This window comes from Pristis pectinata, chromosome 44, assembly GCF_009764475.1.
Source record: "Pristis pectinata isolate sPriPec2 chromosome 44, sPriPec2.1.pri, whole genome shotgun sequence".
In the NCBI taxonomy this organism is placed as follows: Eukaryota; Metazoa; Chordata; class Chondrichthyes; order Rhinopristiformes; family Pristidae; genus Pristis; species Pristis pectinata.
The window spans coordinates 740380-758429 of record NC_067447.1 but is presented as its reverse complement, the minus strand read 5'-3'; the positions used below and the strand labels follow the sequence as shown (position 1 = coordinate 758429).

The 18050-nt window shown below is 43.7% G+C and overlaps 1 protein-coding gene across 1 annotated transcript; it reads right to left on the bottom strand.

Moving 5' to 3' along the window:
- Positions 1-556: 556 nt before the first annotated feature.
- On the bottom strand, positions 557-14473 carry LOC127566652 (dentin sialophosphoprotein-like). Its single transcript, XM_052009167.1, has 14 exons — positions 14242-14473; positions 12913-13164; positions 11769-12038; positions 11016-11270; positions 9870-10139; positions 8599-8850; positions 7455-7724; positions 6702-6956; positions 5556-5825; positions 4285-4536; positions 3141-3410; positions 2388-2642; positions 1242-1511; positions 557-705 (listed from the first exon to the last, which is right to left on the bottom strand). Exons 1-14 carry the CDS (start codon positions 14471-14473, stop codon positions 557-559), a joined length of 3522 nt encoding a protein of 1173 aa, XP_051865127.1.
- Between the last annotated feature and the right edge of the window lie 3577 nt (positions 14474-18050).

Here is an 18050-nt window from a genome sequence, read left to right as displayed (position 1 = left end):
GTGTCTCTGGTTGGTCTTCACCCGCTTTACTAACGACGGCACTGCCACGTTCAGTGTCAGATTGTTGAAGTATCCTTGACGCAGAGTCTGCCTGGTCTTGATTACCATCCAACATTTGGTCTGAATGGCTGTCCGATTCTCTGTGGACGTTCTGGCTTTGTTCCGTTTCTTTGGTAGCATCTGAAGGAATTTCATCAGCTGCTTCAGCATTTTCTTTAATTTCTGATGGCAAAATAGATATTTTGTCAGGGGAATAATGAAGAAAAACGTATCCATCGTCGGCGAGTTGCCAGTTGGAAGAGAGAGTTCAATTGTAAATGAATGGAAATCATCCATCAACATTAATGAATCATTACGGTAGCATCATGCAGAACGTTAATAACTTTACACACATGAGAAGATGTGAAATGGGTGCAAGTGTGATCATTTCATGTCCAGCACGTGTCAAATGTCGAGATCAGTGCGGTTCTCAAAGAGTTAACCTGATAATATTCAGCTTCTCAACCCAACTAGAGGTTCCTGAGGTAATACAACCGGTTTGATACATACGGTCCATTCAGCGGAATTGGGCAACCACTCCAGCAATCCGCACTCCGGCATTAGCAAATTGCTGACAGAAACTATTGTCGAAATTCACGTTGAACAGGCGCTCATTCTGGAAGCTTTGCTCCGTCCAGCTGCTGCGCATACTGGGCGCAACCTTATCTGAGTACAATCGTACTTATGCGACAAATGTAACTTTAAGATCCACACGCCATTATCGTGCATATGCTAGTTTTAATCTACAACACACATTCAGCCATCCAGCTGGATCTCTTTTCCGTTCGCAGACGGGCATTACAGAGAGAATAGTCGCTCCTAGCATGTAGTCGCTGGTACTACGTCACTGCTTACCAGCCGTCTAGTGAAATAAGAGGCAAATCGTGACAATGATGATTCATCATTCAGCGCAATAGTGCGCTGTGCATAAATCAGCAATCCTTCCCAAACGGCTTGTCATACGTGGCTCTCAAGGGAGGCTAAAACTGCAGAACACATGGACTGTGCAGCTAACTTTTTTAAGAAGGATGATGTACTCGGGGAAATTACATGTGGTTTACTGGATTATTTAGAACATATTAATATACATGTTCCAGATTTATCGATATTTCCTGCACTTCAATGATTGTACAACAAATCTTTCTCTTTGTTATGCTTGGCTGACGTTACAATACTGCAGAGTGCAATACTGAAAACCTCACCATTGTCACTTCGGTTCTCTTCGAGTTCGTTTCTTTCTTCCCCTGTTACTGATTCTACTTGGTCTTCATCCGCTTCATTGTGGACGGCACTGTCACATTGGGTGTCAGACTGTTGAACAGTCCCTGACGCAGATACTGCTCGGTCCTGATCAACATCCAACTTCTGCTCTGCCTCACTGTTGGATTCACTGCTGTCACTGTGGAGCTCTTCCATTTCCTCGTGAGCCGCCGGAGGAACTTTATGAGAAGAGTCGGCCTTTTCTGTACTTCCTGGAGGGAAATTTGTGAATTTAAATGGGCATACTGAAGATATAGAAGATATAAAATTCGTTCAGAAGGTCACTTCTCGTCGACCACGTGCCAAAGGTAGAGATAACGGTGGTTCTCAAACGAATAACGTGGTCATTTTCTCCTTCTCTAAGTAGATTGAAACATGCATCTCATGCAACCAGTTTGAACCATGCAGACAGTATAGCAGACATGGGCACACTATCGATGCCGTCTGCATCCGTGACTTAGGTCTCTTCCTGACCCAACGGTTGTACAATACACGGTACAATCGGGGCTCAGACATAGAACCCCAGATCTGTCCGGTTACTGCGCCTTCTGTGCGGATCCTGATCTGAAGGCAGTCGTGCCCAGATATGAAATTGACCTTTCAGAACCACACGCCTTCTCAGCCCTTGTTCTAAGTCTGAATATACAGCACACAGTACGCCATCAAAAGAGATCTTGTCTTCGTTCACACATGCGCGCAGAAATTCTGAAGCTGATTCTGACCAAAGACGCGTTTCTGATACGTCACATCTTGCCAGCCGTTCAGTATAATGAGCGCCACCTCCTGGCAATCAAGTATCAGCAGTCACCGCAGAAGGGTGCTGTAATGCGAAATATTTACCAGAAGGCGCATTCATACGTGCCTCTCCAGCAAGGTCGCGTTTCCAAGTGAACCAAGCAAGAGGAACAGACTGACTGAGCAATTAACATTTTAAAGGGTTGATAAACTCGGGGAAATTCAATATCGTTCGCTTGGTAATGAAGGCCAAATCAATATCTCAACTGCAGTTTATGCGCCATTTCCAGCTTTCTGTTTGTTATTCTTCGTAGATATTTCAGCACAGCAGAAAGTAACAGAAATAAACTCACCCTTGTCACTTTGGTATTCAGCTTCCGATGGTGTCTCTGCTTTTTCTTCAGGCTGTTCCGAAGGCATGGCCCTTTCACATTTGGTGTCAGACTGTTGAACTGTCCCTGAGGCAGATTTTGCCTGGTCTCCATTATCATTCAACCTTTGCTCTGTACCTTTGTTCGATTCACTCTGGACGTTCTGGGTTTGTTCTGTTTCTTTTGGAGCATGAAATGGAGGAATTCCATTTGAGGTATCAGAATTGTCTTTAATTTCTGGAGGGAAAATAGGAAATTTTTCATGAATGCAATGAAGTAAAACGGATCTCTGGTCTCCTGCTTGCCAGCTGGAAGATAGATTTCAGTTTTAAATCATCCATCATCATTAGTTAATCTTTATAGCAGCGTCACGCAGAACCTTAATATTATTGCATCTTACCAGCAATCTAGTGCAACAAGAGCCAAGTCCTGACAATGATGAGTTTTCAGTCAGCACAAGGTTGTGCTGTGCTGCAATGAGCAATACTTACCGAAACGGCGGCTCCCTCGCAAGGCCAAACAACGGAACACACGCAGTGTGTAGATATTTTTTTTAGAAGGGTGATATATTCAGGGAAAGTACATATGGTTTACTTGGTTATCAAGAACATATCTATATATGGGCTGTAGTTTTTTTTATATTTTCTGCGTTGCGATGCATGGATAACAAAACCTTCTCTTTATTATTCTTGGCAGACGTTTCAATACCGCACAATATAACAAAGTAAACCTCACCTATGTTCCTCAGGTTCTCTTCGAAGCCCTGCATCCATTCTCCTGGTACAGTCTCTGGTTGGTCTTCATCCGCTTCATTGCCGATAGCACTTTCACGTTCGGTATCAGACTGTTGACCCATCCCTGACGTAGATAAAGCTTGGCTATGTTCAGCATCTGTCGTTTTATCTGTATCACTGTCCAATTCACTCCGTTTGCAGTGGCGCTCTTCCGTTTCGTTGTCAGCCTCCGGAGGATCGTCATGACAATTGTCTTCATTTTCATTAACATCTGGAGGGAAGATTGTGAATTCACCGTGGTTATAATGAAGTAAAAGAGGATAGAAAATTCCTGTAGATGTGGTCATTTCTCATCAAGCACGCGCCAAATGCAGTTGTTCTCCAGGAATTAACCTGTTAATTTTCAGCTTCTAAAACCAGATTGAAATATGCAGTCATGCAGCCAATTTGAACCATGTCGTCCTTATAGCAGGCTTGGGTCCACACTTGTGGCCGTCCGCATCCCTGACTGGGGACTCTCTTGATCCAAACGGTTGCACAGATGCACGTTATACCCGCGTCCCACGCTTTGAACCCAAACTCTGCACGCTACTCGCCCTTCTGTGCACAACTGATCTCAGTACAATCGTACCGAGTTTACAAATTAGCCTTTGAGATCCACACGCCCAACGAGCCCTTTTAGTTAAGCTCAATAGACAGCACACATGACGCCATGAAGCCAGAACCCTTTCCTTTCAAACACCTGAGTTGAAATTCTGACACTGACTCTAACCTACCACTCGCTTTTGAAAAGTGTCAGGTGGTCAGCCGTACAGTCCAATGAGCGCCACCTTCTGACAGCCAGGTTTCATGGGTCAGCGCAGAAGCGTGTGTGCTGTAATGCGCAATATATTTCCAACATGCTCAGTAATTGGTGGATCTCTGGCGAGCTCCCGTTCACACGTGCAGCAAAAAGGAGGAAGACACTGACAGCAGGGGAAATTTTAAGGAAGTTAATGTCTTCGGGGAAATTGCATGTTTTTGTTTTCTTGTTTTTTATGGCCAAATCAATATATCTGCTGTAGTTTCTGCGCCATTTCCAGCTTTCTATTTATTTTCCGTCGTAGATTTTTCAAAACGGCAGAATCTAATAAAAATTAACTTACCCCTGCCACTTCGTTTGTCTGGTTCCGGTTGTGTCTCTGGTTGGTCTTCACCCGCTTTACTAACGACGGCACTGCCACGTTCAGTGTCAGATTGTTGAAGTATCCTTGACGCAGAGTCTGCCTGGTCTTGATTACCATCCAACATTTGGTCTGAATGGCTGTCCGATTCTCTGTGGACGTTCTGGCTTTGTTCCGTTTCTTTGGTAGCATCTGAAGGAATTTCATCAGCTGCTTCAGCATTTTCTTTAATTTCTGATGGCAAAATAGATATTTTGTCAGGGGAATAATGAAGAAAAACGTATCCATCGTCGGCGAGTTGCCAGTTGGAAGAGAGAGTTCAATTGTAAATGAATGGAAATCATCCATCAACATTAATGAATCATTACGGTAGCATCATGCAGAACGTTAATAACTTTACACACATGAGAAGATGTGAAATGGGTGCAAGTGTGATCATCTCATGTCCAGCACGTGTCAAATGTCGAGATCAGTGCGGTTCTCAAAGAGTTAACCTGATAATATTCAGCTTCTCAACCCAACTAGAGGTTCCTGAGGTAATACAACCGGTTTGATACATACGGTCCATTCAGCGGAATTGGGCAACCACTCCAGCAATCCGCACTCCGGCATTAGCAAATTGCTGACAGAAACTATTGTCGAAATTCACGTTGAACAGGCGCTCATTCTGGAAGCTTTGCTCCGTCCAGCTGCTGCGCATACTGGGCGCAACCTTATCTGAGTACAATCGTACTTATGCGACAAATGTAACTTTAAGATCCACACGCCATTATCGTGCATATGCTAGTTTTAATCTACAACACACATTCAGCCATCCAGCTGGATCTCTTTTCCGTTCGCAGACGGGCATTACAGAGAGAATAGTCGCTCCTAGCATGTAGTCGCTGGTACTACGTCACTGCTTACCAGCCGTCTAGTGAAATAAGAGGCAAATCGTGACAATGATGATTCATCATTCAGCGCAATAGTGCGCTGTGCATAAATCAGCAATCCTTCCCAAACGGCTTGTCATACGTGGCTCTCAAGGGAGGCTAAAACTGCAGAACACATGGACTGTGCAGCTAACTTTTTTAAGAAGGATGATGTACTCGGGGAAATTACATGTGGTTTACTGGATTATTTAGAACATATTAATATACATGTTCCAGATTTATCGATATTTCCTGCACTTCAATGATTGTACAACAAATCTTTCTCTTTGTTATGCTTGGCTGACGTTACAATACTGCAGAGTGCAATACTGAAAACCTCACCATTGTCACTTCGGTTCTCTTCGAGTTCGTTTCTTTCTTCCCCTGTTACTGATTCTACTTGGTCTTCATCCGCTTCATTGTGGACGGCACTGTCACATTGGGTGTCAGACTGTTGAACAGTCCCTGACGCAGATACTGCTCGGTCCTGATCAACATCCAACTTCTGCTCTGCCTCACTGTTGGATTCACTGCTGTCACTGTGGAGCTCTTCCATTTCCTCGTGAGCCGCCGGAGGAACTTTATGAGAAGAGTCGGCCTTTTCTGTACTTCCTGGAGGGAAATTTGTGAATTTAAATGGGCATACTGAAGATATAGAAGATATAAAATTCGTTCAGAAGGTCACTTCTCGTCGACCACGTGCCAAAGGTAGAGATAACGGTGGTTCTCAAACGAATAACGTGGTCATTTTCTCCTTCTCTAAGTAGATTGAAACATGCATCTCATGCAACCAGTTTGAACCATGCAGACAGTATAGCAGACATGGGCACACTATCGATGCCGTCTGCATCCGTGACTTAGGTCTCTTCCTGACCCAACGGTTGTACAATACACGGTACAATCGGGGCTCAGACATAGAACCCCAGATCTGTCCGGTTACTGCGCCTTCTGTGCGGATCCTGATCTGAAGGCAGTCGTGCCCAGATATGAAATTGACCTTTCAGAACCACACGCCTTCTCAGCCCTTGTTCTAAGTCTGAATATACAGCACACAGTACGCCATCAAAAGAGATCTTGTCTTCGTTCACACATGCGCGCAGAAATTCTGAAGCTGATTCTGACCAAAGACGCGTTTCTGATACGTCACATCTTGCCAGCCGTTCAGTATAATGAGCGCCACCTCCTGGCAATCAAGTATCAGCAGTCACCGCAGAAGGGTGCTGTAATGCGAAATATTTACCAGAAGGCGCATTCATACGTGCCTCTCCAGCAAGGTCGCGTTTCCAAGTGAACCAAGCAAGAGGAACAGACTGACTGAGCAATTAACATTTTAAAGGGTTGATAAACTCGGGGAAATTCAATATCGTTCGCTTGGTAATGAAGGCCAAATCAATATCTCAACTGCAGTTTATGCGCCATTTCCAGCTTTCTGTTTGTTATTCTTCGTAGATATTTCAGCACAGCAGAAAGTAACAGAAATAAACTCACCCTTGTCACTTTGGTATTCAGCTTCCGATGGTGTCTCTGCTTTTTCTTCAGGCTGTTCCGAAGGCATGGCCCTTTCACATTTGGTGTCAGACTGTTGAACTGTCCCTGAGGCAGATTTTGCCTGGTCTCCATTATCATTCAACCTTTGCTCTGTACCTTTGTTCGATTCACTCTGGACGTTCTGGGTTTGTTCTGTTTCTTTTGGAGCATGAAATGGAGGAATTCCATTTGAGGTATCAGAATTGTCTTTAATTTCTGGAGGGAAAATAGGAAATTTTTCATGAATGCAATGAAGTAAAACGGATCTCTGGTCTCCTGCTTGCCAGCTGGAAGATAGATTTCAGTTTTAAATCATCCATCATCATTAGTTAATCTTTATAGCAGCGTCACGCAGAACCTTAATATTATTGCATCTTACCAGCAATCTAGTGCAACAAGAGCCAAGTCCTGACAATGATGAGTTTTCAGTCAGCACAAGGTTGTGCTGTGCTGCAATGAGCAATACTTACCGAAACGGCGGCTCCCTCGCAAGGCCAAACAACGGAACACACGCAGTGTGTAGATATTTTTTTTAGAAGGGTGATATATTCAGGGAAAGTACATATGGTTTACTTGGTTATCAAGAACATATCTATATATGGGCTGTAGTTTTTTTTATATTTTCTGCGTTGCGATGCATGGATAACAAAACCTTCTCTTTATTATTCTTGGCAGACGTTTCAATACCGCACAATATAACAAAGTAAACCTCACCTATGTTCCTCAGGTTCTCTTCGAAGCCCTGCATCCATTCTCCTGGTACAGTCTCTGGTTGGTCTTCATCCGCTTCATTGCCGATAGCACTTTCACGTTCGGTATCAGACTGTTGACCCATCCCTGACGTAGATAAAGCTTGGCTATGTTCAGCATCTGTCGTTTTATCTGTATCACTGTCCAATTCACTCCGTTTGCAGTGGCGCTCTTCCGTTTCGTTGTCAGCCTCCGGAGGATCGTCATGACAATTGTCTTCATTTTCATTAACATCTGGAGGGAAGATTGTGAATTCACCGTGGTTATAATGAAGTAAAAGAGGATAGAAAATTCCTGTAGATGTGGTCATTTCTCATCAAGCACGCGCCAAATGCAGTTGTTCTCCAGGAATTAACCTGTTAATTTTCAGCTTCTAAAACCAGATTGAAATATGCAGTCATGCAGCCAATTTGAACCATGTCGTCCTTATAGCAGGCTTGGGTCCACACTTGTGGCCGTCCGCATCCCTGACTGGGGACTCTCTTGATCCAAACGGTTGCACAGATGCACGTTATACCCGCGTCCCACGCTTTGAACCCAAACTCTGCACGCTACTCGCCCTTCTGTGCACAACTGATCTCAGTACAATCGTACCGAGTTTACAAATTAGCCTTTGAGATCCACACGCCCAACGAGCCCTTTTAGTTAAGCTCAATAGACAGCACACATGACGCCATGAAGCCAGAACCCTTTCCTTTCAAACACCTGAGTTGAAATTCTGACACTGACTCTAACCTACCACTCGCTTTTGAAAAGTGTCAGGTGGTCAGCCGTACAGTCCAATGAGCGCCACCTTCTGACAGCCAGGTTTCATGGGTCAGCGCAGAAGCGTGTGTGCTGTAATGCGCAATATATTTCCAACATGCTCAGTAATTGGTGGATCTCTGGCGAGCTCCCGTTCACACGTGCAGCAAAAAGGAGGAAGACACTGACAGCAGGGGAAATTTTAAGGAAGTTAATGTCTTCGGGGAAATTGCATGTTTTTGTTTTCTTGTTTTTTATGGCCAAATCAATATATCTGCTGTAGTTTCTGCGCCATTTCCAGCTTTCTATTTATTTTCCGTCGTAGATTTTTCAAAACGGCAGAATCTAATAAAAATTAACTTACCCCTGCCACTTCGTTTGTCTGGTTCCGGTTGTGTCTCTGGTTGGTCTTCACCCGCTTTACTAACGACGGCACTGCCACGTTCAGTGTCAGATTGTTGAAGTATCCTTGACGCAGAGTCTGCCTGGTCTTGATTACCATCCAACATTTGGTCTGAATGGCTGTCCGATTCTCTGTGGACGTTCTGGCTTTGTTCCGTTTCTTTGGTAGCATCTGAAGGAATTTCATCAGCTGCTTCAGCATTTTCTTTAATTTCTGATGGCAAAATAGATATTTTGTCAGGGGAATAATGAAGAAAAACGTATCCATCGTCGGCGAGTTGCCAGTTGGAAGAGAGAGTTCAATTGTAAATGAATGGAAATCATCCATCAACATTAATGAATCATTACGGTAGCATCATGCAGAACGTTAATAACTTTACACACATGAGAAGATGTGAAATGGGTGCAAGTGTGATCATCTCATGTCCAGCACGTGTCAAATGTCGAGATCAGTGCGGTTCTCAAAGAGTTAACCTGATAATATTCAGCTTCTCAACCCAACTAGAGGTTCCTGAGGTAATACAACCGGTTTGATACATACGGTCCATTCAGCGGAATTGGGCAACCACTCCAGCAATCCGCACTCCGGCATTAGCAAATTGCTGACAGAAACTATTGTCGAAATTCACGTTGAACAGGCGCTCATTCTGGAAGCTTTGCTCCGTCCAGCTGCTGCGCATACTGGGCGCAACCTTATCTGAGTACAATCGTACTTATGCGACAAATGTAACTTTAAGATCCACACGCCATTATCGTGCATATGCTAGTTTTAATCTACAACACACATTCAGCCATCCAGCTGGATCTCTTTTCCGTTCGCAGACGGGCATTACAGAGAGAATAGTCGCTCCTAGCATGTAGTCGCTGGTACTACGTCACTGCTTACCAGCCGTCTAGTGAAATAAGAGGCAAATCGTGACAATGATGATTCATCATTCAGCGCAATAGTGCGCTGTGCATAAATCAGCAATCCTTCCCAAACGGCTTGTCATACGTGGCTCTCAAGGGAGGCTAAAACTGCAGAACACATGGACTGTGCAGCTAACTTTTTTAAGAAGGATGATGTACTCGGGGAAATTACATGTGGTTTACTGGATTATTTAGAACATATTAATATACATGTTCCAGATTTATCGATATTTCCTGCACTTCAATGATTGTACAACAAATCTTTCTCTTTGTTATGCTTGGCTGACGTTACAATACTGCAGAGTGCAATACTGAAAACCTCACCATTGTCACTTCGGTTCTCTTCGAGTTCGTTTCTTTCTTCCCCTGTTACTGATTCTACTTGGTCTTCATCCGCTTCATTGTGGACGGCACTGTCACATTGGGTGTCAGACTGTTGAACAGTCCCTGACGCAGATACTGCTCGGTCCTGATCAACATCCAACTTCTGCTCTGCCTCACTGTTGGATTCACTGCTGTCACTGTGGAGCTCTTCCATTTCCTCGTGAGCCGCCGGAGGAACTTTATGAGAAGAGTCGGCCTTTTCTGTACTTCCTGGAGGGAAATTTGTGAATTTAAATGGGCATACTGAAGATATAGAAGATATAAAATTCGTTCAGAAGGTCACTTCTCGTCGACCACGTGCCAAAGGTAGAGATAACGGTGGTTCTCAAACGAATAACGTGGTCATTTTCTCCTTCTCTAAGTAGATTGAAACATGCATCTCATGCAACCAGTTTGAACCATGCAGACAGTATAGCAGACATGGGCACACTATCGATGCCGTCTGCATCCGTGACTTAGGTCTCTTCCTGACCCAACGGTTGTACAATACACGGTACAATCGGGGCTCAGACATAGAACCCCAGATCTGTCCGGTTACTGCGCCTTCTGTGCGGATCCTGATCTGAAGGCAGTCGTGCCCAGATATGAAATTGACCTTTCAGAACCACACGCCTTCTCAGCCCTTGTTCTAAGTCTGAATATACAGCACACAGTACGCCATCAAAAGAGATCTTGTCTTCGTTCACACATGCGCGCAGAAATTCTGAAGCTGATTCTGACCAAAGACGCGTTTCTGATACGTCACATCTTGCCAGCCGTTCAGTATAATGAGCGCCACCTCCTGGCAATCAAGTATCAGCAGTCACCGCAGAAGGGTGCTGTAATGCGAAATATTTACCAGAAGGCGCATTCATACGTGCCTCTCCAGCAAGGTCGCGTTTCCAAGTGAACCAAGCAAGAGGAACAGACTGACTGAGCAATTAACATTTTAAAGGGTTGATAAACTCGGGGAAATTCAATATCGTTCGCTTGGTAATGAAGGCCAAATCAATATCTCAACTGCAGTTTATGCGCCATTTCCAGCTTTCTGTTTGTTATTCTTCGTAGATATTTCAGCACAGCAGAAAGTAACAGAAATAAACTCACCCTTGTCACTTTGGTATTCAGCTTCCGATGGTGTCTCTGCTTTTTCTTCAGGCTGTTCCGAAGGCATGGCCCTTTCACATTTGGTGTCAGACTGTTGAACTGTCCCTGAGGCAGATTTTGCCTGGTCTCCATTATCATTCAACCTTTGCTCTGTACCTTTGTTCGATTCACTCTGGACGTTCTGGGTTTGTTCTGTTTCTTTTGGAGCATGAAATGGAGGAATTCCATTTGAGGTATCAGAATTGTCTTTAATTTCTGGAGGGAAAATAGGAAATTTTTCATGAATGCAATGAAGTAAAACGGATCTCTGGTCTCCTGCTTGCCAGCTGGAAGATAGATTTCAGTTTTAAATCATCCATCATCATTAGTTAATCTTTATAGCAGCGTCACGCAGAACCTTAATATTATTGCATCTTACCAGCAATCTAGTGCAACAAGAGCCAAGTCCTGACAATGATGAGTTTTCAGTCAGCACAAGGTTGTGCTGTGCTGCAATGAGCAATACTTACCGAAACGGCGGCTCCCTCGCAAGGCCAAACAACGGAACACACGCAGTGTGTAGATATTTTTTTTAGAAGGGTGATATATTCAGGGAAAGTACATATGGTTTACTTGGTTATCAAGAACATATCTATATATGGGCTGTAGTTTTTTTTATATTTTCTGCGTTGCGATGCATGGATAACAAAACCTTCTCTTTATTATTCTTGGCAGACGTTTCAATACCGCACAATATAACAAAGTAAACCTCACCTATGTTCCTCAGGTTCTCTTCGAAGCCCTGCATCCATTCTCCTGGTACAGTCTCTGGTTGGTCTTCATCCGCTTCATTGCCGATAGCACTGTCACGTTCGGTATCAGACTGTTGACCCATCCCTGACGTAGATAAAGCTTGGCTATGTTCAGCATCTGTCGTTTTATCTGTATCACTGTCCAATTCACTCCGTTTGCAGTGGCACTCTTCCGTTTCGTTGTCAGCCTCCGGAGGATCGTCATGACAATTGTCTTCATTTTCATTAACATCTGGAGGGAAGATTGTGAATTCACCGTGGTTATAATGAAGTAAAAGAGGATAGAAAATTCCTGTAGATGTGGTCATTTCTCATCAAGCACGCGCCAAATGCAGTTGTTCTCCAGGAATTAACCTGTTAATTTTCAGCTTCTAAAACCAGATTGAAATATGCAGTCATGCAGCCAATTTGAACCATGTCGTCCTTATAGCAGGCTTGGGTCCACACTTGTGGCCGTCCGCATCCCTGACTGGGGACTCTCTTGATCCAAACGGTTGCACAGATGCACGTTATACCCGCGTCCCACGCTTTGAACCCAAACTCTGCACGCTACTCGCCCTTCTGTGCACAACTGATCTCAGTACAATCGTACCGAGTTTACAAATTAGCCTTTGAGATCCACACGCCCAACGAGCCCTTTTAGTTAAGCTCAATAGACAGCACACATGACGCCATGAAGCCAGAACCCTTTCCTTTCAAACACCTGAGTTGAAATTCTGACACTGACTCTAACCTACCACTCGCTTTTGAAAAGTGTCAGGTGGTCAGCCGTACAGTCCAATGAGCGCCACCTTCTGACAGCCAGGTTTCATGGGTCAGCGCAGAAGCGTGTGTGCTGTAATGCGCAATATATTTCCAACATGCTCAGTAATTGGTGGATCTCTGGCGAGCTCCCGTTCACACGTGCAGCAAAAAGGAGGAAGACACTGACAGCAGGGGAAATTTTAAGGAAGTTAATGTCTTCGGGGAAATTGCATGTTTTTGTTTTCTTGTTTTTTATGGCCAAATCAATATATCTGCTGTAGTTTCTGCGCCATTTCCAGCTTTCTATTTATTTTCCGTCGTAGATTTTTCAAAACGGCAGAATCTAATAAAAATTAACTTACCCCTGCCACTTCGTTTGTCTGGTTCCGGTTGTGTCTCTGGTTGGTCTTCACCCGCTTTACTAACGACGGCACTGCCACGTTCAGTGTCAGATTGTTGAAGTATCCTTGACGCAGAGTCTGCCTGGTCTTGATTACCATCCAACATTTGGTCTGAATGGCTGTCCGATTCTCTGTGGACGTTCTGGCTTTGTTCCGTTTCTTTGGTAGCATCTGAAGGAATTTCATCAGCTGCTTCAGCATTTTCTTTAATTTCTGATGGCAAAATAGATATTTTGTCAGGGGAATAATGAAGAAAAACGTATCCATCGTCGGCGAGTTGCCAGTTGGAAGAGAGAGTTCAATTGTAAATGAATGGAAATCATCCATCAACATTAATGAATCGTTACGGTAGCATCATGCAGAACGTTAATAATTTACAAACATAAGAAGATGTGAAATGGGTGCAAGTGTGATCATCTCATGTCCAGCACGTGCCAAATGCCGAGATCAGTGTGGTTCTTAAAGAGTTAACCTTATAATATTCGCTTCTCAACCCAGCTGAAGGTTCCTGAGGTAATACAAACCCGTTTGAAACATGCAGTCCACAAAGCGGAATGAGACAACCACTCCATGCAATCCGCACCGGCGTTAGCACGTTCCTGACCGAAATTATTATCGATATTCAGGGTGCACAAGTGGCTCACATTTCGACCGTTGCTTGCGGCCAGTGCTGAGCCTTCTCTGTGTATTTGTTCCCATGATGCACAATTGAATTTCAGATCCAAACGCCCATGTAGCCCATTGACCGGTTTTAATATACAACACACATTAAGCCATCCCTCTGCATCTCTTTTTACTATACAACACACATTAAGCCATCCCTTTGGATCTCTTTTACTATACAACACACATTAAGCATCCCTCTGGATCTCTTTTACATTGGAACGCAGTGCAAATGTTCGCATTGGCCATGCACTCGCTGATATAACGTCACCGGTCCCAGCAGTCAAGTGCAATGAGAGGCAACTCGTGACAATCATGATTCATTCGTCAGCGCCGATCTGTGTTGTTTTGTAATGTGATATATTTCCCCAAACGCCAAATCATACGTTGCTCTCTCGCGCTAGTCAAAACGACAGAACACACGGATATATGTAGGAAATTTTTAAGAAGGATGATGTACTCGGGAAACTTTCATATGGTTTACGTTGTTAATAAGAGCATATCAATATATCAGCTGTAATTTTCATCGATTATTTCCTGCGGTGCAAGGCATATATAACAAAGCTTACTCTTTATTATTGGACCGTCGTTTCCAATACCTCAGAATAATACAAAGAAAAACCTCACCATTGTCACTTCGATTCTTCTCGAAGCCGTTTATCCCATTTCCTGCCGGTACTGTGTCTGTTAGGTTTTGGTCCGCTTCATTATGGACGACACTGTCACATTCGATGTCAGACGGTTGACCCGTCGCTGATGCAGATGCTGCTTGCTCTTGATTAGCATGCAACTGTAGCTCTGCTTCACTGTCCGGTTCACTGTGGTCGCGGCTGCCGGTCTTCCTTTTCCTTGTGAGCATCCGGAGTAACTTCTTGACTAGTGTTAGCATTTTCTTTAATTTATGAATGGAAAATTATGAATTTAATTTGGGTATAATAGAGTAATAGACGATACACAATTCGTGCAGGTGTTGTCATATCTTGTCGAGCCTGTGCCAAATGCAGAGATTACGGTGGTTCTCAAAACATTAGCCAAGTACCTACAGCTTCTCAACCAGATTGAAATATGCAGTCATGCAACCAGTTTGAACGACCCACTCGATGGCCTTCCACATCCCCACCTTGGGAATATCCTGACCGAAACGGTTGCACAGATGTACCTTACACTTGCCGTCCACACATCGAAACCCTGCTCTGCCCAGCTAGTAAGCCTAATGGGGGATCCTCATCTGAGGACAATCGGGCCCAGATTACATATTGACCCTTCAGACACACACGCCCATTCAACCTTTGTGCTAAGTCTCAATAACAGGACACATGACGCCATCTAGCCGCATCTCGTGTCTGTTCACACACGCCCGTTGGAATTCGGACGCTAACTCTGACCAAGAACTCGCCTTTCTTACGGAAAAGCTTGCCAGCGTTCAGTCCAATGAGAGCTACCTTCTAACAGCCAAGTTTCATCAGTCAGCGTGTGCTTAATGCGCAATATTAACAACATGTTCAGTCATAGCGGCTCTCCAGCGAGCAGCAAAAGGAGGAACAGACTGAGTGAGCAGGTAAAAATTTTCGAAGGTTGATAAACTCGGGGAAATTGCATACCATTCACTTGGTTATGAAGGCCAATAATATATCAGCTGCAGTTTTTTGCGCTAGTTCCACCTTTATTTATTGTTCTTCATAGATATTTCAATACTGCGGAATGCAACAAAATAAACTCACCCCTGTCACTTCGGTTTTTCTGCATCCGATGGTGTCTCTGGTTGTACTTCACCCGCTTCAAAAGCAATGGCCATTTCAACATTTGGTATCAGACTGTTGAACTGCCCCTGACGCAAATTCTGCCTGGTTTTGAATATCATTCGACTTCTGCTGTGTATCATTGTCCGATTCACTGTGTCCATCCTGCTGTTGTTCAGTTTCTTTGGGAGCATGAAATGGAGACATTTCATTTGAGGTATCAGCATTTTCTTTAGTTTCTGGAGAGAAAATAGGAAATTAAGTAAAGTGGATCGCTCGTCTCAGTTTGCCAGTTGGAAAAGAGCGTTTCAGTTTTCAATGAATGGTAATCATCCATAAACATTAGTTAATCTTTACTGCAGAATCACGCGGAACTTTGATATTTTTATTAACATAAGATAGAAAGTGGGTGCATGTGTGGTCATGTCACGTCAGGCACGTGCCAAATGCAAAGATCAGGGTGATTGTCAAACATTTAGCCTGGTCATTTTCTGCTTCGGAGCCCAGTATGATTCTTGAGGTAACGCAACGAGTTTGAAACATTCAGTCCGTAATGCGGAATTCGGCAACCACTCCATGCATTCCGCATTCCCGGATTAGAACATTTCTGACCGAAACGTTTGTGCACAATCGGCCACACATCCAACCCGAGATCAGGACAGTTGCCTCGCCTGAGGATAATCATGCCCAGTTAACGGATTTAACTTTGAAATCAACACGCCCATCTATCCCTTGTACTGAGTCTCAATATACAGCACACATGACGCCATCAAACCGCATCTGTTTCCATTCACGCACGCGCTTTAGAATTTGGACGCTGACTCTGAAGAAAGACGCGCTTTTATTACGTCACAGCTTGCCAGTCGTCCAGTCCAAAGAGCGCGACTTTCTGATGGCCAAGGTTTCATCGGTCAGCGCGGATATGTGCTCTGCTGTCATGCGCAATATTTTCCAAAAAGTTCAGTCATCCGTGGCTCTCTTGCTAGCTCTCGTTTTTTTTCCGTGCAGCAGATAGGAGGAAACCACTGACTGAGAACTGGAAAGTTTAAGCAGATTATGTACTCAGAGAAATCTAATTTTGTTCACCTGGTTACGAAGACCAAACCAATGAAAATGCTGTATTTTTTTGTGAAACTGGACAAACGTCATGAGATGTGTCAACATTTTGTTTAATTTCTGGAGGGAAAATAGTAACGGATCATGGGTATCATGGAGTGAAATGGTTCCGTGGTCTCTGGGTTGCCAGTTGGAAGAGACATTTCATTTCTAAGTGAATGAAAATCATTGGCCAAAATTATTTTCATCTTAATGGAAGAATCACGCGCTACCTTAAGCCTTTTTATAAACATTAGAAGATAGGAAGTGAGTGCAGCTGTCGTCATTTCACGTCAGTCATGTGCAAAATGCAGAGATCATGTTGGTTCTGAAACAATTAGCTTGACAAATCTCCAGCTTCTCAAACCAGCTCGATTCCTGAGGTAATGCAGCGAGTTTAAAACAGTCAGTACGCGAAGCGGAATTTAGCAACCACTTAATGCATCCAGCATTCCCGCAGTAGTACATTTCTGACCCAAAACTCTTGTGCAGATTCCGGTTGCACAAAACGAACCACACATCGGACCTTATCTCTGGCCAGCCACTTGCACGCACTCTGCGGACCCTTATCTGAGCACATTCGTATCCATTTACAACACTAACTTTCAGATCTACACGCCCAATCCAGCCCATTATTCATCTTACTATACAACACGGATGAAGCCATATCATTGGATACCGTGTCTGTTCGCGCACGCACATTGCAATGCAATCGTCGCTCTGGCCATGCACTCGTTAATATACGTCATTGCCTGCCAACTCCTGACAATGAATATTCCTTCTTCAGTGCATAAGTGTGTTGTGCTGTAACGCGGAATATTTACGCAAATGCCCAGTCACACCTGGCTCTCCCCTGAGGCTAAATCATTGGAGCACACGGAGTGAGTAGATACTTTTTGAAGACGGATGATATACTTTGGGGAATTCCATGTGGTTTACTTGGTTAATTAGAGCATATCAATGTATCTGCGGTCAGTACCTCCTCGTAGAATTTCCTTCATTATTTTACTTAGTTCTGGATTTGTCTTCTGCAATTTCAACAATACGTCACACGCCACTCTCACTTCTTCAGCTTCACTTGCGCAGATTATATCAAAGAGGGATTTACGAGGATCGTTTCCAGCAAGTTTTCCATGGAGAGCGCTCTGAATAAATAATGCAAATTTTACATACATTAGGAAGTTATTACTCTCAATTAAAATACACCCGAGAAATATCCGCAAGGACTAATTTGAACTCTTCACCTGAAGGCGCTATTTGTGAACTTTCAATATAAAACGCAGGTAAAACGCTATAAATGCAAATCAACATCAAAGGGTCTCATGATCCTTTTTGAGGGCAAAAATAATGTTGCTGGAATTGTCTTCTATTTGGTGAATTTTGGCGCAAAGTATAAAACGGCCACAATCTACCTGGGATTTCTGGCTTTACCGTTTCAAGCATCTATCACACTTACACAGAAATCGTGAAACGTTCACCCCTGGTTAAAATAGAATAAACTATTCTTCAAATAAAGAAGTTGTATTACGTTATGTTAATAATAGCTTGTATTCAACAAAAAAAGGCAACACATCTTTACAGAGATAGGGATTAAATACGGAT

Coding starts and splice junctions, on each gene's coding strand:
- LOC127566652 (XM_052009167.1), bottom strand. CDS start 14,473: ATGCTCACAAGGAAAAGGAAGACCGGCAGCCGCGACCACAGTGAACCG. Junction 13,165..14,241: donor GAAGAATCGAAGTGACAATG/GTGAGGTTTTTC, acceptor TTTTGCCATCAG/AAATTAAAGAAAATGCTGAA. Junction 8,851..9,869: donor AGAGAACCGAAGTGACAATG/GTGAGGTTTTCA, acceptor TTTTGCCATCAG/AAATTAAAGAAAATGCTGAA.